Source organism: Jaculus jaculus, chromosome 14 (assembly GCF_020740685.1).
Source record: "Jaculus jaculus isolate mJacJac1 chromosome 14, mJacJac1.mat.Y.cur, whole genome shotgun sequence".
NCBI lineage: Eukaryota > Metazoa > Chordata > Mammalia > Rodentia > Dipodidae > Jaculus > Jaculus jaculus.
In genome coordinates, this window is record NC_059115.1 from 6,976,251 (window position 1) to 7,001,375 (window position 25,125).

At 47.6% G+C, this 25,125-nt stretch overlaps 1 protein-coding gene across 2 annotated transcripts in view; it reads left to right on the forward strand.

Moving 5' to 3' along the window:
- Positions 1-12,993: 12,993 nt before the first annotated feature.
- The window catches only part of Npas1 (neuronal PAS domain protein 1), a 30,569-nt gene continuing 18,437 nt past the window's right edge, over positions 12,994-25,125 (forward strand). For both annotated transcript variants that reach the window (XM_004672623.2, XM_045133213.1), the window contains exons 1-2: positions 12,994-13,265; positions 14,135-14,370. In XM_004672623.2, the coding sequence (XP_004672680.1) occupies positions 13,162-13,265; positions 14,135-14,370 (340 nt within the window). In that variant the 5' untranslated portion in view covers positions 12,994-13,161. The remainder of the gene's footprint in view (positions 13,266-14,134; positions 14,371-25,125) is intronic.

A 25,125-nucleotide genomic window follows, 5' to 3' on the forward strand; every position in this document is an offset into this window, starting at 1 on the left:
CACTGCAAATGAACTCCAGACACGTGCGCCCCCTTGTGCATCTGCCTAACATGGGTCCTGGGAAATTGAGCCTTGAACCCCTGTTCCTTAGGCTTCACCGGCAAGTGTTTAACTGCTAAGCCATCTCTCTAGCCCCAAAATAAAATCTTAAAAAAAAAAAAAGGCAGCAAGTGCTCACCACAAGATAGATGCGTCACCTCTGCCACCTTCACCTGGGTCCAGAAGTTCTGCTGGAAAGTAAAGGACACAACAGACCTGGTGAAACGTCCTCCCTCCGGCGCAGCCCTGGCCTTTAGACACACACAACGGAGGCCACCACCCAGGTTGACATGACAGATACAGGAGAAGTTTCAGGAATCATTACCACAGGCCTTATTGCAATATGCAGGGATTTCCTGTTATTTACACCATAAGGAATGGAATTACCCCTCAGTACAATGTACCATGACCCCTCTGTTCCCAAATATCTTTTTTTTTTTTTTTTTTTTTCTTTTTGGCTTTTCGAGGTAGGTTCTCACTCTAACCCAGGCTGACCTGGAACTCACTCTGTCATCTCAGGGTAGCCTTAAACTCGCAGCCATCCTCCTACCTCTGCCTCCTGAGTGCTGGCTGTAGTGCACACCTTTAATCCCCGCACGATCAGTTTAAGATAGGAAGGGAGAGGAATGCAGAGAACTTCACATCTGTGGTCCAAGGAGGCCAGGCTTCACTCCAAGCTCCCAGCAGAAACTTTCCAGTGTCATCCACGTGCTTTTGAAGACATTAAGATGCAAGATTGAGCAGATCAGGTGTGATGGCGCACGTTGTTAATCCCAGTACTCAGGAGGCAGAGGTAGGAGGATGGCCATGAGTTTGAGGCCAGCCTGGGACGACAGAGTAAGTTCTAGGTCAGCCTGGGCTAGCGGGAGACCTTACCTTGAAAAAAAAATAATTACCATGGAAGCAAATATCTGGTTTTGACTGTGAAGGATTCTTCATTTATTAGTTATTTATTTACAAGCAGAGAAAGAGAGAGACAGACAGAAAGACAGAATGAGTGCAGGGCCTCTTGCCACTGCAAATGAACTCCATATATATGTGCCACTTTGTGCACCTAGGTTTACCTGGGCCCTGGGGAATCAAAACCAGGTTTTTAGTCTGACCCAGCTTTCCAGCCCCTGTGAGGGATTTTTTAGATGAGATTAGTTGCGGTGGAGGTCTCATCTTAACCATGGACAGAACCATTCCATGTGCCCATGTTCTGGGCTCTATAAAAGCAACAGCTCACTGAGCAGTGGCCTTCATCACTGTGCTTGGCTTCCTCACTGTGGACTGAATGTAACCAGCTGCCGCAGCAGCCACATGGCCCCCTCCAGGATGGACTGGAACCTGGAATGAAGTAATCTGTTCCCTCTTTGATTTTTATTTTATTTTTCATTTTTTTGATTTTTGAGGTAGGGTTTTCCTCTCACCCAGGCTGACCTGGAACTCACTATGTAGACTTAGGCTGGCCTCAAACTCATGGCGATCCTCCTACCTCTGGCTCAGGAGTGCTTGGATAAAAGGCATGCGCCACCACGCCTGGCATGCCTTCCTTTCTTTAACGAATTTTCTCAGGTGTTTGTGTTAACAATGAGAAAGTAACTAGCACAGAAAATTGGTGCCCAGAAGTGGCACTGTTGTGGAGATAAACTTGACCATGTGTTCATAGGCCTTTGTAAAGATTTCAGGAGGAAGCTGGGCATGGTGGTACATGCGTTTAATCCCAGCTCTCCACTACCCTGAAACTACAGACTGAATTCCAGGTCAGCCTGGGCTAGAGTGAGACCCTACCTCAAAAAATATTTCAGGAGAAATGTGGAAGGGTTTGGACCTTTGAGTTATCAAAGCCCTTTAAGCTGAGTGTGGTGGTACACATACTTGATACCCATCACTTGGGAGGCCTGAGGATCACTGTGAGTTTGAGGCCACCCTGAGACTCCATAGTGAATTCCAGGTCAGCCTGAGCTAGAGTGAGTCCCTACCTTGAAAAGACAAAAACAAAAAGGCTGGAGAGATTACTTAGCCATTAAGCGCTTGCCTGTGAAGCCTAAGGACCCGAGTTCAAGGGTCAATTCCCCAGGACCCACGTTAGCCAGATGCGCAAGGGGGCGCACGCAACTAGAGTTGGTTTGAAGTGGCTGGAGGCCCTGGTGCGCCCATTCTCTCTCTCTCTGTCCTCCTCTCTGTCTGTGGCTCTCAAATAAATAAAAGTAAACAAAAAATTAAAATAATAAGCCAGGCATGGTGGCACATGCCTTTAATCCCGGCACTTGAGAGACAGAGGTAGGAGGATCACCATGAGTTCAAGGCCGCCCTGAGAGTACAGAGTGAATTTCAGATAAGCCTTGACTAGAGTGAGACTCTACCTTGAAAAACCAAAAATACATAAACAAATAAGAAATAAAAATGAAACAACAACAAAAAGATTAAGCCCATCATGGAGGACTATACTATGGTTCCAGAGATCTATTGAGGCCAGGCCATGTGTGGCAGGGTTGGAGTCACTGTGGAGGCCCTGAGGGGCCACTGAACAAGCTAGGAAGGTGAAATATATGCTGCAGTGGAGACCCCACAGTGTGTTGGAGATGCCAAAACCTTAAGATATGTGTCAGCCTGGGCTAGAGTGAAACCCTAGCTCAAACAGAATTTTTTATTGACATCTTCTATAATTATAGACAATAACAAAATTTTTTTTTTGTTATTTGACAGAGAGAAAGAGAAAGGGAGAGGGAGAGAGAGAGAGAATGGGCATGCCAGGGTCTCCAGCCACTGCAAATGAACTCCCGATGCATGCTCTCCCTTGTGCATCTGGCCAATGTGGGCCCTAGGGAATTGAATCTGGGACCTTTGGCTTTGCAGGTGAGTGCCTTAACTAAGTCATCCCTCCAGCCCAACAACAACAACAAAATAATTGTGTTTTTCTTTTTTTTTTTAATTTTAACTGTTTTCATTGACAACTTCCATAATTGCAAACAATATCCCATGGTAATTCCCTCCCTCCCCCAACTTTCCCCCTTTGAAACTCTATTCTCCATCATATCCCTTCCCCTCTAAATCAGCCTCTCTTTTATTTATGATCTTTTCCTACTACTATGATGGTCTTGTGTAGTAGTGTCATACACTGTGAGGTCATGGATATCCAGGCCATTTTGTGTCTGGAGAGAGCACATTGTAAGGAATCCTACCCTTCCTTTGGCTCTTACATTCTTTCTGCCACCTCTTCCACAATGGGCCCTGAATCTTGGAAGGTGTGATAGCGATATTGCAGTACTGAGCATTCCAGTCACTTCTTTCCAGCACCATAATGCCTTCTGAGTCATCCCAAGGTCACTGCCATCTGAAAAGAGAAGCTTCTCTACCAAAAGTGAGAGTAGCATTAACATATGGGTATGAACATTAAGAGAAGTGCTTACTGGACTGTCTGATGAGCATAGTATATGCATTTAACCAGACAGCAGCAGACGTTACACCCCTAGGGCTCATGAGTACCCATTTTAAGTTTTCAGTATCAGGGATGTATTCCCTCACATGGAGCAGGCCTCCAGTGAAATTAGAGGGCAGTTGGTTTCCACCATGACAGATGTACCACTATTGCAACCATTGGCTCATTTGGCCTGGCTGGCCAGATATAAGGCTTGCAGTGTCCACTGCTGAGTACCTTCACTGGTGATTTCTCTGTCTCCCATTGAACTGCATGCAGAATGGCTTCTTCCAGCTTTCTGTCAGCTGGTCTACATGGAGGAGGTTATTAGCTCTGTTCCAGCAGGATTTATCAGTGGCCTTGCAGCCCAAGTATGTGGAGTCTTCAACAATAGGGTCTTGCCATCTATTCCTGGTGGGAAACCAAAGGCTTTAGCAATGGCCTACAATGTTTTGGGGGCTTCAGGGATCTCCCTGGCCAACAACTCACAGGAAGGTATCCCATCCCTGGCACAAAATTTTCTAGCAACAATGTACGGCTCCTGAGTGTTCCATTGTCCAAAAAAAATGGGCTTCCATATGACTTATTTATATCCTCTTAGATTTTGATTAGCCCTCCCTCTACCTTTCCTTTACTGAAGCTCTTCCCCTGACCTCACTTAGGCCTTTTCACCCCCATTAATCTTCTACTTACATATATACAATAACATCCTATTAGGTCCCCCCCACCTCTTTCTATTCCCTTTATATCTCCTTTCTAGCTTACTTGCCTCTGCTACTGAGTTTTCTTCTACAGATACATATCCAGTTTTCCCAGCACCATTTGCTGAAGAGTCTGTCTTTTCTCCAATGAGTATTTTTGGCATTTTTGTCAAAGATCAGGTGGCTATAGCTACCCAGACTTACATCTGGGTCCTCTATTCTCTTCCATTAATCTATATATCTGCTTTTGTGCCAGTACCATGCTGTTTTTGTTACTATGGCTCTGTAGTATAGGTTAAAATTAGGTATGGTGATACCACTAGCCTTATTTTTGTTGCTCAAAATTGTTTTAGATATTCAAGGTTTTGGGGGTTTCCATATGAATTTTTGGATTGTTTTTCTATTTGCATGAAGAACACCATTGGAATTTTGATGGGGATTGCATTAAATGTGTAGATTGCTTTTGTTAAGATTGCCCTTTTCACAACATTGATTCTTTCGATCCAAGAACAAGAGATGTCTATCCATTTCCTAGTGTCTTCTGCAATTTCTCGCTTGAGTGTTTTAAAGTTTTCACTGTAGAGATCCTTTACTTCCTTGGTTAGGTTTATTCCAAGGTACTTTATTTTATTTTAATTTTTTGGATGTAATTGTGAATGGGAGTGATTCTCTGATTTCATCCTCTGTGTGTTTGTTGTTAGCCTATAGGAAGGCTTCTAATTTCTGTGTGTTTATTTTGTATCATGCTACATGGCTATAGGTGATTATCAGCTCTAACAGTTTGCTGGTAGAGTCTTCAGGGTCCTTTATGTATCGAATCATGTCATCTGCAAATAATGATAACTTGATCTCTTCCTTTCCAATTTGTATTCCTTTTATGTGTGTCTCTTGCCTTATTGCTATGGCTGACTTCCGGTACTATATTAGATAAAAGCAGGGACAGAGGCTGGAGAGATGGCTTAGTGGTTAAGGTGTTTGCCTGCAAAACCAAAGGACCTCTGTTCTATTCCCCAGGACCCACATAAGACAGATGCACAAGGGGGCGCACGAATCTGGAGATCATTTGCAATGGCAGGAGGCCCTGATGTGCCCATTCTCTCTCTCCCTCTCTCTGCCTCTTTCTCTTTCTCTCTCTTAAATAAATAAAGTAAAAAAAATAGTGGGGACAGTGGACACCCTTGTCTTGTTCCTGATTTTAGTGGAAAAGCTTCAAGTTTTTCTCCACTTTGTATTATGTCTGTAGGCTTGTCATAAATAGCCTTTATTATGTTGAGATATGTTCCTTCTATTCCCAGTCTCTGAAGGACTTTTATCATGAATGGATGTTGGATTTTTGTCACATGCTTTTTCTGCATCTAATGAGATTATCATGTGATTTTTGTCTTTCAGTCCATTTATATAATGTATTACATTTAGCAGTTCACATATGTTGATCCATCCCTGCATCTCTGGTATAAAGCCTACTTGGTCAGGGTGAATGATCTTTCTGATATATTCTTACACATTCTGTTTGACAATATTTTGTTGAGAATTTTTGCACCTATGTTCATGAGGGAGATTGGTCTGTAATTTTCTTTTTTTTTTTTAATTTATTTATTTGAGAGCTACAGACACAGAGAGACACAGATAGAGGGAGAGAGAGAGAGATGGGCGTGCCAGGGCTTCCAGCCTCTGCAAACGAACTCCAGACGCGTGCGCCCCCTTGTGCATCTGGCTAACGTGGGACCTGGGGAACCGAGCCTCGAACCGGGATCCTTAGGCTTCACAGGCAAGCGCTTAACCACTAAGCCATCTCTCCAGCCCTAATTTTCTTTTTTTGTTCTATCTTTGTCTGGTTTTGGTATCAGGGTGATTCTGGCTTCACAAGAGGAGTTTGATAGGATTTCTTATTTTTCTATTTTATAGAAAAGTTTAAGAAGCAATGGTATTAGTTCTTCCCTGAAGGTCTGGTAAAATTCACCAGTGAATCCATCTGGGCCTGGACTTTTTTTTGTTTTTTGAGGCAGGGTCTCACTTTAGCCCAGGCTGACCTGGAATTCACTCTGAATTCTCAGGGTGGCCTCAAACTCACAGCAATCCTCCTACCTCTGCTTCCTGAGTGCTGGGATTGAAGGCATGCACCACCATGCCTAGCCTGGATTTTTTAGCTGGTAGATTTAAATATATATATGTGTGTGTGTGTGTGTGTGTGTGTGTGTGTGTGTGTGTGACAAAGAAGGAGAGAGAATAAGCATGCAAGGGCCTCTATGCATCTGGCTTATGTGGGACCTGGAGAACTGAACTTGGGTCCTTAGGCTTCATAGACATGCACCTTAACCACTAAGCCATCTCTGTAGCCCTAGTTGGGAGATTTTTGATAACTGCTTGATCTCCATACTTGTTATAGTTCTATTTAAGTGGTAAATCTCATCTTGATTTAATTTAGGTAGGTCATATATATCAAGGAAATAATCCATTCCTTATAGATTTTCAAACTTACTGGAATATATGTTCTTATAGTAAGTCCCTATGATTTTTTTAATTTCTCTGGTATTTGTTGTGATAATGCCTTTTTCATCTCTAATTTTATTATTTTGTGTCTCTTCTCTCTTTATTTTGGTCAGATTTGCTAAGGATTTATCAATCTTGTTTCTCCTTTCAAAGAACCAACTCTTTGTTTCATTGATTCTTTGGATTTTTTTTTGTTTCTATTTCATTAATTTCTACCTTAATCAATCTTTATTATTATTTCTTTCCATCTACTGATTTTCGGTTTGCATTGTTCTTATTTTTCCAAGGCCTTAAGGTGAAGTGTTAAGTTGTATACTTGCAATCTTTCTAATTTTTTTTTTTTTTGGTTTTTCGAGGTAAGGTTTCACTCTAGCCCAGGCTGACCTGGAATTCACTATGGAGTCTCAGGGTGGCCTCGAACTCACGGCGATCCTCCTACCTCTGCCTCCCAACCTAATTTCTTAATATAGGCACTTAAAGCTATAAGTTTCTCTCTTAGGACTGCCTTCATTGTGTCCCAAAGGTTTTGGTATATTGTGTTCTCATTATCATTTGACTCTATGAATTTTTTGATTTCCTTCTTGATTTTTTCATTGACCCATTTATCATTTAGTAGTGTATTGTTTAGTTTCCATAATTTTTGTGTATGCTCTATAGCTTTTCTTGCTATAGATTTGTAGTTTGATTCCATTGTGGTCAGATAGAGTACAAGGAATTATTTCAATTTTCCTGTATTTGTTAAGTTTTGCTTTGTGTCCTAATATATGGTCTATTTTAGAGAATGTTCCATGTGCTGCTGAAAAGAATGTATATTCTGCAGCATTTGGATGAAATGTCCTGTATATATCTGTTAGGTCCATTCCTTCTATGACCTCATTTAGTCCAGATGTATCTCTGTTTATTTTTTGCCGAGATGACCTGTCAATTGATGAGAGTAGGGTGTTAAAGTCATCCACCACCACTGTGTTTGGTGTTATCTGTGACCTTACTTCTAATAGCATGTGTTTAATGAATTTGGGTGCCCCCATGTTAGGTGCATATATGTTTAGGATTGTAATGTCCTCCTGTTGGAGTGTGCCTTTAATCAATATAAAGTGACCTTCCTTATCTTTCCTAACTAATGTTGGGCTGAAGTCTACCTTGTCAGATATTGGGATAGCAACCCCTGCTTGTTTTCTAGGCCCATTTGCTTGAAAAGCCATTTTCCAACCTTTTTCCCTAAGATAGTGCCCATCCTTTGTAGAAAGGTGAGTTTCTTGGAGGCAACAAACTGAAGGATCCTGCTTTTTAACCCAGTCTGCAAACCTATGTCTTTTGATTGGGGCATTGAGGCCGTTGATATTAAGACTTTTTTTTTCTTTCAAAGTAGGGTCTCACTCTAGCTCAGGCTGACTTGGAATTCACTATGTAGTCGCAGGGTGGCCTTGAACTCACGCTGATCCTCCCACCTCTGCCTCCCAAGTGCTGGATGATTAAAGGCGTGCGCCACTATTCCCAGCTCGAAATTTTTCTTTAGTTAAGAAAATACTTTGTACAGATCCATCATGTGTTTGTGTGATCTTTCCCTCATCCCTATCCCCAGTCCACTGGGGCCTCCTCAGTGGGGTCGCTGGTGTGCAGTGTGGGAGCAGCAGTCAGTTTTTGCCGGGCAGTGCCTCTGGGTACGACATCTCAACCCGTGGCTCTTACAGTCTTCCCAACTCCTCTTCCACAAAATTCCCTGAGCCGTGGTGTGTGCATTTTAAGTCTACTTCAGGGATGAGCTCTCAGGAGCCTCTGGATCTCTGCTTTGGTAGGTGTTGAGTGTCCTCAGAGTCTGTCTCCTCTTGCTGATTGTCAGGCTCACCATGGAAGCAGCAATCTTGCCCCCCACCACCACCACCCCCGTTCCTCTGTGGTTTCAGCTGGGCCTTGGCTGAGATGCCAGGGGTGGTTTATCCCCTCTGGTCTTCCTACCTTTCTGTGAATGCACCCTCCAGTGCAGGGGATCTGGGAGTTGGGGTCCCAGAGGCCATGCAATCAGGAAGGCAGAGCAAGGGGCCTGCTTCTGCAGCCCCCACGCAGGCTCCAGGCAGCCCCAAGCCAGCAGCAGGGAAACCGACCAAGACCAGGGAACTGGGAGGTGGAGAAGGAACTGGGAGCTCTGGTCTCTCTGTCTTTTTTATTATTATTATTATTTATTTATCTGAGAGGGAGGGAGGGAGGGAGGGAGGGAAGGAGGGAGAGAGAGAAATGGGCAGATAGTGAAAAAAGAGAATGGGCATGCCAGGACCTCCAGCCGCTGCAAAGGAACTCCACACACCTGCGCCACCTTGTGCATCTGGCTTACTTGGGCACTAGGGAATTGAACCTGGGTCCTTAGATTTCACAGGCAAGTGCCTTAACTACTAAGCCATCTCTCTTTAGTATATATATATATAGTCTGGGCTGGAGAGATGGCTTAGCAGTTAAGCGCTTGCCTATGAAGCCTAAGGACCCTGGTTTGAGGCTCAATTCCCCAGGACCCATGTTAGCCAGATGCACAAGGGGGCACATGCATCTGGAGTTCGTTTGCAGTGCCTGGAGGCCCTGGCATGCCCATTCTCTCTCTCTCTCTGTCTTTTTCAAGTAAATAAATAAAAATAAAAAATAAAATCAAAAACAAAAAATTTAAAAATATATATGGTCAGTCGTGGTGGCGCACACCTTTAGTCCCAGTATTAGGGAGGCAGAGGTAGGAAGATCGCCATGAGTTTGAGACCACCCTGAGACTACATAGTGAATTCCTAGTCAGCCTGGGATAGAGTGAGACCCTACCTCAAAAAACCAAGTATATACATATGTGTATATATGAAATTTATTTGAGAGAGAAAGAGACAGATAGAAATAGAGAGAATAGATGTGCCAGGGCCTCCAGCCACTGCAAGTGAACTCCAGAAACACGTACCACCTTGTGCATCTAGTTTTCATGGGTCTTGGGGAGTCGAACCTGGATCCTTTGTTTTGCAGGCAAGCGCCTTAACCGCTAAGTCATCTCTCCAGCCCAGAAGTCAAACTCTTAACCTTAACAAGATCTTAACATGATCTATCTATGGGGGCTACAATATGATGGTTCATTTTCTTTCATTTTTTTTTCTTATTTTTCGAGGTAGGGTCTCACTTAGGCTTCAAATTCACAGCAATCTTCCTACCTCTGCCTCCTTGATCCTGGGATTAAAGATGTGTGCAACCATGCCCTTCATGTGGAACCTGGGCCAGTAGGCTTTAAAAGCAAGTGCCTTTAACCACTGAGCGACCTCCCAGTCCTGATATTTTTGTTGTTGTTTATTATTATTTATTTATTTGAGAGAGAAAGAGGGAGAGAGAGAGAGAGAGAGAATGGGCGCGTCGGGGCCTCCAGCCACTGCAAACAAACTCCAGACGTGTGCGCTCCCTTGTGCATCTGGCTAACATGGGTCCTGGGGAATCGAGCCTCCAACCAGGGTCCTTAGGCTTCATAGGCAAGCGCTTAACTGCTAAGCCATCTCTCCAGCCCAGTCCCAATTTTTTAAATATTTTATTTATTTATTTGAGAGAGAGAATGGGTGTACCAGGGCCTCTAACCACTACAAAGGAACTCTAGATGCATGCACCCCCTCGTGCACCTAGAGATTACATGGGTCCTGGGAAGTTGACCCTGGGTTACTTATGCTTCGCAGGCAAGCGCCTTATCCACTAAGCTTCTCTCCAGTCCTCTCCCCCATCTTGTTTTTGAGACAGGCTCTCCTGTAACCTAGGTCGACCTCAAATTTGCCATTCCCAGTTCTGAGTTCTGATTTATTTCTTTTTTTTTTTTTTGGTTTTATGAGGTAGGGTTTCACTCTAGTCTAGGTTGACCTGGAATTCACTATGTAGTCTTAGGATGGAGATTGTCCTACTTCGCCCCCCCCCCCCCCGCCCCATTGTGAGGGTTGGGCATGTGCCACCAAGCCTAGCTTTTTCTAACTCTGATTTTTTAAAGTAACTTTTCTGACCTGGAGGGATGGCTTAACAGTTAAGGCATTTGCCAGCAAAGTCAAAAGACCGGGGGTTTGAGTCCTCAGAACCCACGTTAGCATCTGGAATTCATTAGCAGTGGCTGGAGGCCTTGGCATGCCCATTCATTCTCTCTCTCTCCCTCTTTCTCTGTCAAATAAATATAAACATAAAGTATTTAAAATATTTTTTCTGCTTTGTGTGTATACTGTGTGTGTGTATGTGTGTTTGCTTGCGAATTATGTGAAGACCAGAGGCCAACGTTGGGTGTCTTTATTGCTCTATACATGATCATCACCATTATTCTTATTAATTATTCTTATTTTGTTTTTTTGAGGTAGGGTCTCACTGTAGCTCAGGCTCACCTGGAATTCACTATGTAGCCTCAGGGTGGCCTCGAACTCACCACAGCAATCCTCCTACCTCTGCCCTACCGAGTGCTGGGATTAAAGGCGTGTGTCATCTCCCAGCTCAGCCTTTATTTATTTATTCACTTAATTTATTTTTTAAATTATTTTTGTTTATTTGAGAGTGACGGCCAGATAGAGAAAGAGGGAGATAGGGAGAGAGAGAATGGGCGCGCCAGGGCCTCCAGCCACTGCAAAGGTACTCCAGACGCGTGCGCTCCCTTGTGCATTTGTCTAACGTGGGTCCTGGAGAATCGAACCCAGGCCCTTAGGCTTCACAGGCAAACACTTAATAAGCCATGTCTCCAGCCCTTATTTATTTATTTATAGGCAGGGTCTTGTGTAATCCAGACTGGCTATGCTATGAACGCCCTACCAAGCAGAGGATGACTTTCTGATCCTTGTACCCACACCTTCCAGTTGCCGGGATTACAAACACGTAAGTGCCGCCATGTCTGGTGAAAGCTTTGATTTTTTGGGGAACAGGTTCTCACTTGCCTGCAGCTCATCGTGAAGACCAGGCCTTGACCTCAAGGCCTCCTCCAGCCTCTCAACCTCCCAAAAGCCCGCATGACAGACCTGTGCTGGCTTCCATCCCCATTCGTGATGGGCTCAGGGGCTGGGGGCTCCAGTCCCAGCACAAAGGCATGGAGATAAGATCTGAGTCTTGTGGGGAGTGGGGCCCCGCGTCAAATCCTGACCTTCGTGGGGTTATCTGACACCCCTCAAAGGAGGATCGAGTTGTTTCTGGGGGAGGCACCGGCGTCCCTCCCGGACCCGGTGGCAGGGTGCCCTCCGTGTCCCTGAGGGGTCACTGGGGTGCCCCATCCTCCCAGAGTGACGATCGCGCAGTCTGCTCGAGTAGCCGTGGCGCTAGGGGGACTCGGAGACTTCCCGCCGGCGGGGCGCAGCGGTGCGAGCGGGGTGGGGTGGAAACCAGGCGGGGGGCGCGGGCGGGCCGGGGGCGGGGCGGGGTGGGCGCGGCTCGGCACGCCCCGCCCCCGGCCGGCTCTCCGAGAGTCGCTGCGAGCGCACGGAGCCGGGGCGCCCCAGCCCGCGCCGCCCTCGGTCTATGGAGCGGCCGCCCGCCGCGCCCGGAGCCTGGTAACCCGGCTTGAGCGGGGCGGGAGCGGGGGACCTACGGGCAGGGGCACCCTGAGGACTCCGGGGGAGTCCGGGGTCCGGGAGACCGTGACCTCGCGACGCCCGTACTCCGGGGTTCGGAACAAGGGGATACTCGTTTCTTTGGGGGTCCTGGAGACACACACAGGGTCGGGGTCTAGACGTCTGGGCATCTTCTGGGGAGGGGCAACCCAGGTACCGGGGACAGAGCCGGCCTGGACGCATCTCATAGCGGAAGATGGACACGTCCCTGGTTCTAGGGGGAGGGAGGGATGTGGACGCCACAAGGGACACGTGGGCCCCAAGTGTCGCGTCCATCAGATGGACACGTCCCTGGCTCTAGGGAAAGGGAGGGAGGACGTGAACGCCACAGGGGACAACTGGGCCCCAAGTGTCGCGTCCATCAGATGGACACGTCCCTGGCTCTAGGGGGAGGGAGGGGGACGCGAACGCCACAGGAGACCCCTGGGCCCCAAGTGTCGCGTCCACCCTGGGGGTCAGGTAGGAAGTTGCGGTGCCCTGGGACAGGTGGCGCGGACCTGGGGCGGGGTTCCCCCCCCCCTGCTTGCTGAGCCCCGGGAAGGGGGAGGTGGCCTGGGAAATGGGTGCATCGCAAATCGGGGGCAGTGGGGAGCTGGGGGATGACTGTAGTGAGGGGGCTGGGGCCGTGGGCACGTCTGGCCCGGCCCCCCCCATACACACAGCGCAGCTTGGGCATGCTTGGCACGCAGCGCGCGGGCCGGTCCGATCCGTATGCGCGCCGCGTGCGCCCATTGGTATGCGGAGCGGGCGCGGGCGGGCGGCGCGGGGGAGGCGGCGGCGGCGGCGGCGGGGCACGTCCTCACCCGGAGCGCCACCGCCACCCACAAACCCCCGCCACCCACGGACCGGCTCTGGACACGGCTGCGAGGGGCCCTTGGGAAGGGGAAACTGAGTCACCACGCGGGCACCTCTCCTGCTCCTCCACCTCTCCCCGCTGCAGCAGACGCGGGTCCCCCAGTCCGAGATGGCGACCTCCTCGTGTCCCCCGAGCGGCGCCGGAGGCCGCGGTGCCGGCGTCCCATGGGACTTTCTGCCTGGGCTGATGGTCAAGGCCCCTCCGGGTCCCTGGTGAGCAACCCCAACACCCCTCCACACTCATGGGCCCCCTCCCCCCCCAGGCACCCCCGAGGCCATCACTGAACTCCTTGATTTGGTTTTTCGAGGTAGGGTCTCGCTCTAGCCCAGGCTGACCTGAAATTCTCTACATAGTCTCAGCGTGACCTCGAACTCACGGCGATCCTCCTACCTCTGCCTCCCGAGTGCTGGGATTGAAGGCGTGCGCCACCACGCCTGGCTTCACTGGCCTTTCTCTATCCTCACACTTGTTGGCACCTGCCACTGAGGCTGGACTTTGTCTCCCTGCCTTGTTCCCGCGCGGTTGGTATCTAGTCCCCACGCAGGCCTGGAACCCCAGCTACAGTGGAGGCTGAGGCAGACAGATGTTAAGTTCAAGGCCTGCTTAGGCTACGGAGGGAGTTCAAAGCCAGTCTGGGCAAATGCGTGAGACTCTGGCTCAAAATTAAAAGTGAAAGGAGAGTCGGGCGTGGTGGCGCACAGCACCGAGGACGGGGAGGTAGGAGGACCTCCGTGAGTTCGAGGCCAGCCTGAGCCTGCCTACAGTGCGAATTCCAGGTCAGCCTGGGCAACAAACAAACAAGAGGTCTGGAGATGCAGCCCCGTGGCGCCGCGCCTACCTAGCACGCTGGAGGCCCTGGGTTTTATTCCCCCAGCCACAAGAAATAAAACCAAATAAATATTCTATTCGGTGCCCGAGGCCAGCCGGGCTAGAGAATTAGCATTTCAGATCTGCCGCACCTCCCGGGAGGAGGTGAATGCCCCACGACCTCCCTGGAGTTCTTAGTCTCTGCAGGGCGAGCACCCTGCGTCGGGGTCCCGCTCAGCCCCTCGCCGACGCCTCCTCCGCGCCGCCCGCCCAGCCTGCAGGCCCAGCGCAAAGAGAAGTCTCGGAACGCCGCGCGCTCCCGGCGCGGGAAGGAAAACCTGGAGTTCTTTGAGCTTTCCAAGTTGCTCCCGCTGCCCGGTGCCATCTCCAGCCAGCTGGACAAGGCGTCCATCGTGCGTCTCAGTGTCACTTACCTCCGCCTGCGCCGCTTCGCCGCGCTGGGGGCGCCACCCTGGGGACTGCGAGCTGTGGGGCCGCCGGCTGGCCTAGGTGAGTGCGTCGGCGGGCCTCCGGGGTCTCGGGCCAACCAAGCCAAGATCCGAGCTGTCAGCTCAGCCTCACCTACCACCGGGGACCTTATGTGGGTCCTTATCTGGTGACTTCAGCTCCCCAGGCCTCAATTTATTAATCTGACGTGGGCACAAGAAACTGGCAAATTTTTCTTCCCTGTCGGATCACTAGGAAAGACCTGTTGTTGGTATTATTACTGTGCTGTTTGTATTGTTGTTAGGTTGGGGAAGGGAGAGAGAGAAATGGAGATGGATTGACTTTTAGGTGAAAGGGTTTTTTTGTTTTTTATTTTTGAGGTAGGGTCTCACTATAGCCCAGGCTGACCTGGAATTCACTATGGAGTCTCAGGGTGGCCTCGAACTCACGGCGATCCTCCTACCTCTGCCTCCCAAGTGCTGGGATTAAATGCGTTAGACACCACTCTCAGCAAAAGGTTTTATTATAACAACGCTGGTCTGTCTTACAGCACAGGTCTAAGGCCGAGGCTTCAGCCCCCAGCCCGTAGGAAAAGCAGAGCTATTCCTTGAAGTTTTTCAGGGAGGGGAGGTCTGACAGGGAGGGGAAGCTGACCTGGTTAATCTGTGACCATGACTGAGGTAGGAGAGGTGGGCAAATGTGATTTATGCTCCCTAGTGAGGATCTCTTTCTCCGGGTGGGGAAGGGGTCTTGGTTTATGTGTGACCCACGCTATGTGATGGGTCATTTCTAGTCACTGTTCCTTTAGGGCCTAGCTACCTGGAAGGCCTCTTATTTTTGTTTGTTTTTGATGCTGAAGATGGAACTCAGGGTGCTTGCTAGGAAAGGATTCTTCCAAAGACAAATCCCCAACACCTCTTTTTTTTTTTTTTTTTTTCATTTTTATTTATTTTAAGGTAGGGTCTCACTGTCTTTCAGGCTCACCTGGAATTTACTATGTAGTCTCACAGTGGCTAGCTGTTTTTTGTTGTTGTTTTTGCTTTGTTTTGTTTTGTTGTTTAAGTATTTTTTAAAGTAGAGTCTTGCTCTTATCCCTTTCCCTTTCAAGCTGAACCTCTCCTTCTTTACAGGTAGTCCTCATCCACTTTCATGTCTTTTTTTTTTTTTCCAAGGTAAGGTCTCACTGTAGCCCAGGCTGACCTGGAGTTCACTATGGAGTCTCAGGGTGGCCTCGAACTCATGCCAATATCCCTACCTCTGCCTCCCGAGTGCTGGGATTAAAGGTGTGCACCACCATGCCCAGTTTATGTCTCTTTATTTTTGATTTTTGTGATCCACTTCACTGAATTTAATTAGGGCTGCTTGCATGAGCATAGGTAAGGCTTTTAAAAAATATTTTACTTATTTATTTATTTGAGAGAGAGAGAGATAGAATAGGTGCATCAGGGCCTCTAGCCAATGCAAACAAACTCTGCAGATGCATGTGGCTCCTTGTGCATCTGGCTTGTGTGGATACTGGGGAATTGAACCTGAGTCCTCAGACTTTGAAGGCAAGCACCTTAACTGCTCAGCCACCTCTCCAGCCCTTTTTAAAGATTTTTTTTTTCTTTTTTGAGGTAGAGTCTCACTTCAGCCCAGGCTGACCTGGAGTTCACTATGTAGTCTCAGGGTGGTCTTAAATTCATGGCGATCCTCCTACCTCTGCCTCCCTAGTGCTGGGACTAAAGGCATGCACCACCACACCCAGCTAAAAACTTCTTTTAAAATTGTATTTATTTATTAGAGATAGAAATAGAGAGTGAGAATGGGCACACCAGGGCCTCTAGTGACTGTGAACAAACTCCAGACGCATGTGCCACCATGTGCATCTGGTTTATATGGGTCCTGCGGAATGAACCTGAGGCAAGGCAAGGAGTTGGAACATGGACTATCTAACACTGGCTCTATGCCACTGGGGAAAAAGAAAAAAAAAAAAAAAAAAGCCTGTCTGCCAGATGTGATGAATCATGACTATCATCCTAGCATTTAGGAGGCTGGATAAAAGGATGACTGAGTTTGAGGCCAGCCTGGGCTATGGAGTGAGTTCCAGGGCAGCCTTGGCTAGAGTGAGACCCTGCTTCAAAGAAAAAAAGAAAAGAAAATGCCTTCCCTCCCCACAGGAACTGTTAACTGCCAATAGCTTCTTGGTTTCTTGAGCCCCTCCCCTAAGGCTTTGATTATTAGAGGGGGGGCTGAATCATTATTACCAGAAAAGAAACCACAGCAGAACTGACTCAATAGTTAAAGGTACTTGCTTGCAAAGCCTACTGGCCTGGGGTTCAATTCCCCAGTACCCATGTAAAGCCATATGCACAAAGTGGCACATGCATCTGGAGTTGATTTGCAGTGGCAGGAGGCCCTGGCGTGCCCATTCTCTCTCTCTTTCTATGTGTGTCTCTCTTTCCTTGCAAATAAACAAATAATTTTTACAAATATTTTATTTATTTATGAGAAAGGAGAGAGAGAGAATGGGCATGGCAGGATCTCTAGCCATCTTGTGAATTTGGCTTACGTGAGTACTGAGGAATCAAGCCTGGGTCTTTAGGCTTCTGAGTCAAAGGCCTTAACCACTTAGCCGTCTCTTCTGCTTTAATTTTTAAAATATTTATTTATAATTATATATTTATTTGTAAGCAGAGGAGATGTCCTTTGTACATCTGGCTTTATGTGGGTACTGGGAAACAGAATTTTCATTGTTAGGCTTTGCAGGCAAAAGCCTTAACCCAGGCAGGTGTGGCACACGCCTTTAATGCCAGCACTTGGGAAGCAAAGGTAGGAGGATCACCATGAGTTCGAGGCCACCCTGAGACTACATAGTGAATTCCAGTTCAGCTTGGGCTGGAGTGAGACCCTACCTCAAAAAAACAATAATAATGATAATAATAAATAAAAATAGGGACTGGAAAGATGGCTCAGTGGTTAAAGGTGCTTGCTTGAAAAGTCTGACAGCCCTGATTCAATTCCTCAGTACCCAAATAAGGCCAGATACACAAAGTGGCGCATGGAGTTCATTGACAGTGGCAGGAGACCTCGGTGTGCCCGTACTCTCTGTGTCTGTCTCTTTCTCCCCATCTCTTTCTTGCAAATATATAAAACAAAATTATTTTTAATCTCAGCACTTGAGAAGCAGAGGTAGGAGGATCGCTGTGAGTTTGAGGCCACCCTGAGACTACATAATGAATTCCAGGTCAGCCTGGGTTCAAGTGAGTCCCTACTTCATAAAACCAATAATAATAATTATTACAATTATAATTGTTAATATATTATAATTATATTTTTAAAAATAGGGCTGGAGGGGATGGCTTAGCAGTTAAGGCATTTGCCTGCAAAGCCAAAGGACCCAGGTTCAATTCCCCAAGACCCACATAAGCCAGATGCACAAGGTGCAGCACATGTCTGGAGTTTGTTTGCAGTGGCTGGAGGCCCTGGTGTGTTCATACACACTCTCTCTCTCTCCCTCTTTCTCTCTGTCAAATAAATAAAAAATTAAAAAATATTTAATAAATAAATAAATAATAGTAAAAATAGTAGCAGAAGAAAAATAGCAGCAGGCCTGACGGTGTCCTTTCATCCCAGTGCCTAGAAGGGCGAGGTAGGAGGATTGCCAGGAGTTTGGGACTACAGAGTGAGTTCCAGGGCAGTCTGGCTAGAGTGAAACCCTGCCTTGAAAAACCAAATATGTATTTATAATGGTGATCCTTGTACCTCTTTTTTCAAGTATATTTTTATTTATTTATTTGTAAGCAGAGAGAGAAAGAGAGAGACTGTGCCAGGATGCATGCCATCACTGTGCACATGGCTTTGCCTGGGTTCTTGCAAATGGAACTCAGTTTATTCTGCTTTGTAGTCAAGTGCTTAACCACGGAGCCATCTCACCAGCCCAAGTCCCAATTCTTTTTTTTTTTTCTTTATATTTATTTATTATTTTATTTATTTTGGTTTTTTGAGGTAGGGTCTCTCTCTGGTCCAGGCTGACCTGGAATTAACTATGTAGTTTCAGGTGTCCTCGAACCCATGGAGATCCACCTATCTCTGCCTCCCAGGTGCTGGGGTTAAAGGCGTGCGCCACCAAGCCCGGCTTTAAAGATTTATTTTTATGTATTTATTAGAGACAGAGAGAATGGGCATGCCAGGGCCTCTAGCCACTGCAAAAGGACTCCAGCTGCGTGTGCCCCCTTATGCATCTGGCTTACGTGGGATCTGGAGAATCGAACCTGGGTCCTTGGGCTTCACAGGCAAGCGCCTTAACCACTAAGCCATCTCTCCAGCCCCCAAGTCCTAATGCTTACTTCCCGGTTTTGATTAGTGGTACTTGGAGGCGCCCGCTGTCAGCATTACTCTGCCTCAGCGTCACCACCAGCCGGGAAAGGTGGTCATCTGATGAAATTGACTGGGTGCCCTAAGCGCCCCCAAGGGCCAGGCTGCCTGCTCAGGAGATGGGGTGCCTCTAGGGTGGGCTTAGGGGGAGCTGGTCCCAGGGGAGGAGAAAAAAATAGCATTGATTAAGCCCACAATAAATCACCATTTAAATTTAAATAATCCGGCTTCCCAGGCGGTAATTAAGGCGAATTGACTGGCTGAGAGAATGCGGCATTAGCGCGTTGATTACTGTCATTACAGCGAACAACATGTGTGCAGGCGGGGGATAAACATCTTGTCTATTGTCCCCGAGCCCTGGGGAGAGGAAATGGGGGGCTGAGAGTGCCGCATCCAGCCCCCCAATTACCTCGAGGAGCATTCCCAGGCTCCCCAGGGACTGGACCTCCCTGAGGTCGCAGCGCTGAGGGTGACTGCCCACCTGGGTGCCATAACCAACCCGGAGCGGGAAGGAATGGGGGATGGTTTCAAAAGAGAACCCCGAAGCAGACACTCTGCCTGTACAGAGTAACGCCCCCGCGTTGGGAGGGAGGCCCTGGTGTGAGACCCATCTTACAGACGTGGAAGACAGAGGCCCAGAGTGATGGAACTGTCCGCAGAAGGGCACCCAGCAGCCGGGCGTGGTGGCGCGCGCCTTTGATCCCAGCACTCGGGAGGCAGAGGTAGGAGGTCCGCAGTGAGTTCGAGGCCAGCCTGAGGCTACAGCTACATCGTGAATTCCAGGTCAGCCTGGGCTAGAGTGAGACCCTACCTCGAATAAAACAAAAACAAAACAAAGAAACAAAAGGTCATACAGGGAGCGGGAAGAGTGGCTTCAGTCCCTCCAGCCCCATGCTTGGCTTGCTGTGGAGCTTCGAGGTCTTACCCTGGATGTGTCTGCCTCTCCCTCTGGGCGTTCATTTGCACAGTGGGATAATAGATGAGATAATAGAAGAGAGAGTTCATGTTCAGTGAGCATTCTCCATTCTTTTGTTTGTTTGTTTGTTTTCAAAAGGTATGATCTCACTCCAGCCCATGCTGACATGGCATTCACTCTGGCCTTGAATTCCCAGAGATCTCCTACCTCTGCCTCCTGAGTGTTGGGATTAAAGGTGTGCATCACCATGCTCAATTTAAAGTGATTTTTAAAAAATTATTTATTTGCAAGCAGAGAGAGAGAGAGAAAATGGGCACACCAGGACCTCCAGCCACCGCAAACAAACTCCAGACACGTGTACCACCTTGTGGATCTGGCTTTATGTGGAGGCTGGGGAACTGATCCTGGGTCCTTAGACATTGCAAACACCTTAACTATTGAGACATCTCTCCACCTTTTCTTTCTCTCTCTTAATTTTTTAATGTCTTATTATTGACAACTTCCAAAGTTATAGACAATAACCCATGATAATTCCCTCCCCCTCACTTTCCTCTTCACAAATCCACTCTCCATCATATCCGTTCCCCCTCTCAATCACTCTCTTTTATTTATTTTTTAATTTATTTATTTATTTTAATTTATTTATATGAAAGCAACAGAGAGAGAGAGAGAATGAGTGCATCAGGGCCTCGAGCCACTGCAAAAGAATTCCAGACACATGCGCCCCCTTGTGCATCTGGCTTATGTGGGTACTGGGGAATTGAGTCTCGAACCGAGTTCCTTAGGCTTCACAGGCAAGCGCTTAACCTCTAAGCTATCTCTCCAACCCCAGTCTCTTTTATTTTGATGTCATCATCTTTTCCTCCTATTATGAGGGTCTTGTGTAAGTAGTGTCAGGCACAGTGAGGTCATGGATATCCAGGCCATTATGTGTCTGGGGGGAGCACATTGTGAGGAGTCCTACCCTTCCTTTGGCTCTTACATTCTTTCCACCACCTCGTCCGCAATGGACCCTGAGCCTTAGAAGGTGTGATAGAGATGTTTCAGTGCTGAGCACTCCTCTGTCACTTCTGCTCAGCACCATGATGCCTTCTGAGTCATCCCAAGGTCACTGCCACCTGAAAAGAGAAGCTTTTCTAAGCAAAAGTGAGAGTAGCGTTAATATATGGGTATGAAGCCGGGCATGGTGGCACACACCTTTGATCCCAGCACTCGGGAGGCAGAGGTAGGAGGATTGCCATGAGTTCGAGGCTACCCTGAGACTACATAGTGAATTCCAGGTCAGCCTGAGCTAGATTGAGACCCTACCTCGAAAAAAGTATGTATGCATGAACACTAAGAGAAGTGCATACTGGGCAGTTTGGTGAGCATAGTGTATACATTTAGCCAGACACCAGCAGCTGTTATCTATCTCTCTCTCTCTTTTTGAGGTAGGGTCTCACTCTAGCCCAGGCTGACCTGGAATTCACTCTGTAGTCCCCAACTGGCCTCGAACTCACAGCGATCCTCCGACCTCTGCCTCCCGAGTGCTGGGATCAAGGGCTATGACAGCTGGCTCAGTCTAGTCTCTCAGTACCCTTGGGTTTCTTCAGTTTTTCTCTCTGCCTCCCACAAGCACCCCATCTTGGATTCCTACACCTCTCTGGGTATGGGCTCGGCGGAGCTTCTTAAATGAATGAGTGATGTTTGGGGCTTTGGAATTGAAGGGGTAGTGAAGAAACACTTGTTGAATTTGGGGGACAGACAAGGACAGCTGTGGGTGGTGGGAGCTAATAAGGTCCCCTCCAGGTTTGGAAAAGCAAAAACTAGGGCTGCTAAGTCAACAGTCAGTGATTCTAGGTAGAGCCTGGGGGTCCCCATCCCAGGGGACAGGACATGCGCCTGGGGTAGGACCACAGGTCTCCCCCCACCCGTACCCCCATCCCCACACACCCATTAGCACTGATAATTGTAGGAGCTCAGTCTGACCTGGGCTGCTCCTGAGAGAGGGAAAATGAAGGAATTAGCAAAAAATGACAGGGGAAAATTGCAACAATTAGCAGGCAGCATTGTTCCCGCCTGTCACAGGGCTGCTTGGAGCTGTGTCTCCAGGGGAGGGGTTCCCATCACCCCCCCTCCACTTATTGTTCCTGGAGGTTCCGGCAGGGAGGAACAGTAGTCCCATGTGGGAGGGGTCCCGCGTGGCCAGGGAGCCATCACGTTGCGAGGGGCAGGGCTGTGGCTTCCTAAACATATGTCCTTTGTCAAACTGACTGCGTGCTGAACAGTCTAGCTGCCCAGCTCCTCACAAAATCACGTGAAAAGGAGGAAACTGATGCACAGAGAGGATGGAGTCACACCTGAACCCTCAGCAAGCAGGCTCGTGGAGACCCCAAGGTTCCTGAGTGTGTTTCCTGCCCCCTTCCCCTCCCACCCCCGCAAGTGCCTAAAGCTCCTTAACAGAGTTGCCTACCATAGGGCCAGGGCCGCCCAAGGGCCTGGGTAGGGACAGTGTCCAGGACACTAGAGTCTTTGCCAACACCCAGGATGGAGGTCCGGGCCCCGGTCACCTAGCCTGTGGCTCAGGGACTATCTAGTGCTCCATTTCTGTTTCCCTCTGAAATTGTGCTTCTTGGGCTGGGGAGATGGTTCAGTGGCTAAAGGTCCCTGTGTGAAATTGAGTCTCTCTCCCTGTCTTGAGCTTTTTTTTTTTAATTTTAATTTTTTACTGACAACTTCCATAACTGCAAACAATATCCCATGGTAATTCCCTCCCTCCCCTCACTCCCCTCATTTTCCCTTTGAAACTCCACTCTCCATCATTTCCCCTCCCCCTCTCAATCAGTCTCTCTTTTATGTTGATGTCATCATCTTTTCCTCCTATTCTGATGGTCTTGTGTAGGTAGTGTCAGGCACTGTGACGTCATGGATATCCAAGCCATTTTGTGTCTGGGGGGAGCACATTGTAAGGAGTCCTACCCTTCCTTTGGCTCTTACATTCTTTCCACCACCTCTTCCGCAATGGACCCTGAGCCTTGGAAGGTGTGATAGAGATAGAGATGTCTCAGTGCTGAGCACTCCTCTGTCACTTCTTCTCAGCACCATGGTGCCTTCTGAGTCATTCCAAAGTCACTGCCATCTGAAAAAAAGAAGCTTCTTTAACCAAAAGTGAGATTAGCATTAATATGTATATTTTTTGTTTATTAGTTTTTCGAGGTATTGTTTCACTCTCCTCCAGGCTGACCTGGAATTCACTATGTAGTCTCAGGGTGGCCTTGAACTCACAGTGATCCTCCTACTTCTGCCTCCCCAGTGCTGGGATTAAAGGCGTGCACCACCATGCTTGGCAATGCCTTTAGCATTTAAATATTTTTTTTATTATTGACAACTTCCATAATTATAGACAATAAGCCGTGATAATTCCCTCCCCCCACTTTCCCATCACAGGTCCACACTTTATTATATTCCCTCCCCCTCTCTTTCAGTCTCCTCGCATTTTTTTTTTTTTTTTGAGGGAATGGGTTGTGAGGTAGGGTCTCACTGTAGCCCAGCTGACCACACCCAGCTTCTCCCTGTCTTTGTCTTCATCTTCCTTTCATATGCCTCAGTTTCTCTCTATTTATACCTCTGTACCTATCTCTTAAATTAAAAAAAAAAAAAGCTAGGGAGTCATGGTGGTTTTCTCACGCCTGTAATCCCAGCTCTCGGGAAGCAGAAGTAGGAGAATCGCCGTGAGTTTGGGGTCAGCCTGAGAATACATAGTAAATTCCAGGTCAGCCTAGGCTACAGTGAGACCCTACCTAAAAAAAAAAAAAAAAAAAAAAAGTGTAAAAGCATATTTATTTGTGTGTTTGCAAGAAGAAAGACAGACAGAGACAGACAGAAAGGGGCACACCGGGACCTCTTTCCACTGCAGCAAACTCCAGATGCAGGCACCACCTTGTGTATCTAGCTTTACTTGGGCACAGAGGAAAAAAACCCGGACTGGCAGGCTTTGCAAGCAAATGCCTTTAACAGCTAAGCCATCACCCCATATTTTTCAAAATTTTTTTTTTGTTTATTTTTTATTTACTTATTTGAGAACAACAGACAAAGAAAAAGAGGCAGAGAGAGAGAGAGAGAATGGGCGCACCAGGGCCTCCAGCCACTGCTGAGGAACTCCAGATGCATGTGCCCCTTTGTGCATCTGGCTAACGTGGGTCCTGGGGAATTGAGCCAAGAACTGGGGTCCTTAGGCTTCACAGGCAAGTGCTTAACCGCTAAGCCATCTATCCAGCCCCCCCCCCCGATATTTTTTATTAACAACTTCTATGATTATAAAAAAAATCCCATGGTAATACCCTCCCTCCCCCTACTTTCCCCTTTGAAACTCCATTCTCCCCCTCTCAATAACTGTCTCTTTTCTTTTGATGTCATGATCTTGTCCTCCTCTTATGATGGTCTTGTGTAGTAGTGTCAGGCACTGTGAGGTCATGGATATCCAGGCCATTTTGTGTCTGGAGAGAGCACATTGTAAGGAGTCCTGCTCTTACTTTGGGCTCTTACATTCTTTCCACCACCTCTTCTGCAATGGGCCCTGAGACTTGGAAGGTTCACGTGATAGAGATATTACAGTGCTGAGCACTCCTGTCACTTCTTTCCAGCACCATGATGCCTTCTGAGTCATCCCAAGGTCACTGCCATCTGAAAAGAGAAGGTTCTCTACCAAAGTGAGGGCAGCATTAATATAAGGGTATGAACATTAAGAGAGGTGCTTACTGGTCAGTTTAATAAGCATAGTATATACATTTAGCCAGACATCAGCAGACGTTACACCCCTAGGGCTCATAACTACCCCTGTTTTAAGTTTTCAGTATCAGGGATGTATTCCCTCCCATGGAGCGGGCCTCCAGTCCCATTAGAGGGCAGTTGGTTTCCACCATGACAGACGTGCCACTATTGCCCCCATTGGTTCCTTTAGCCTGGCTGGCCATATATAAGGCTTGCACTATCCACTGCTGAGTATCTTCACTGGTGATTTCTCCTTCTCCCATTGAACTGCATGCAGAATGGCTTCTTCTAGCTTTCTGTCAGCTGGTCAACATGGAGGAGGTTATCAGCTCAGTTCCAGCAGGATTTCTCAGTGGCCTTTCAGCCCAAGTATGTGGAGTCTTCAGCAATAGGATTTTACCATCTATTCCTGGTCCCTCCCCCCTATTTTTAAAGGTGTCAATCAAGCATAGGCTGACATGGAATTCACTATGTAGTCTCAAGGTGACCTTAAATTCTCAGGGCAACCCTCCTACCTATACCTCCCAAGTGCTGGGATTAAAGGCATGCACCACCATGCCCAGTATAAATAAATATATGTCTTTGACCTCACAGTGCCTGACACTACCTACACAAGATCATCATGATAGGAGGAAAAAATCATGACATCAAAATAAAAGAGAGACTGATTGAGAGGGGGAAGGGATATGATGGAGAGTGGAGTTTCAAAGGGGAAAGTGGGGGGAGGGAGGGCATTACCATGGGATATTGTTTACAACCATGGAAGTTATTAATAATATATATAGGGCTGGAGGGAT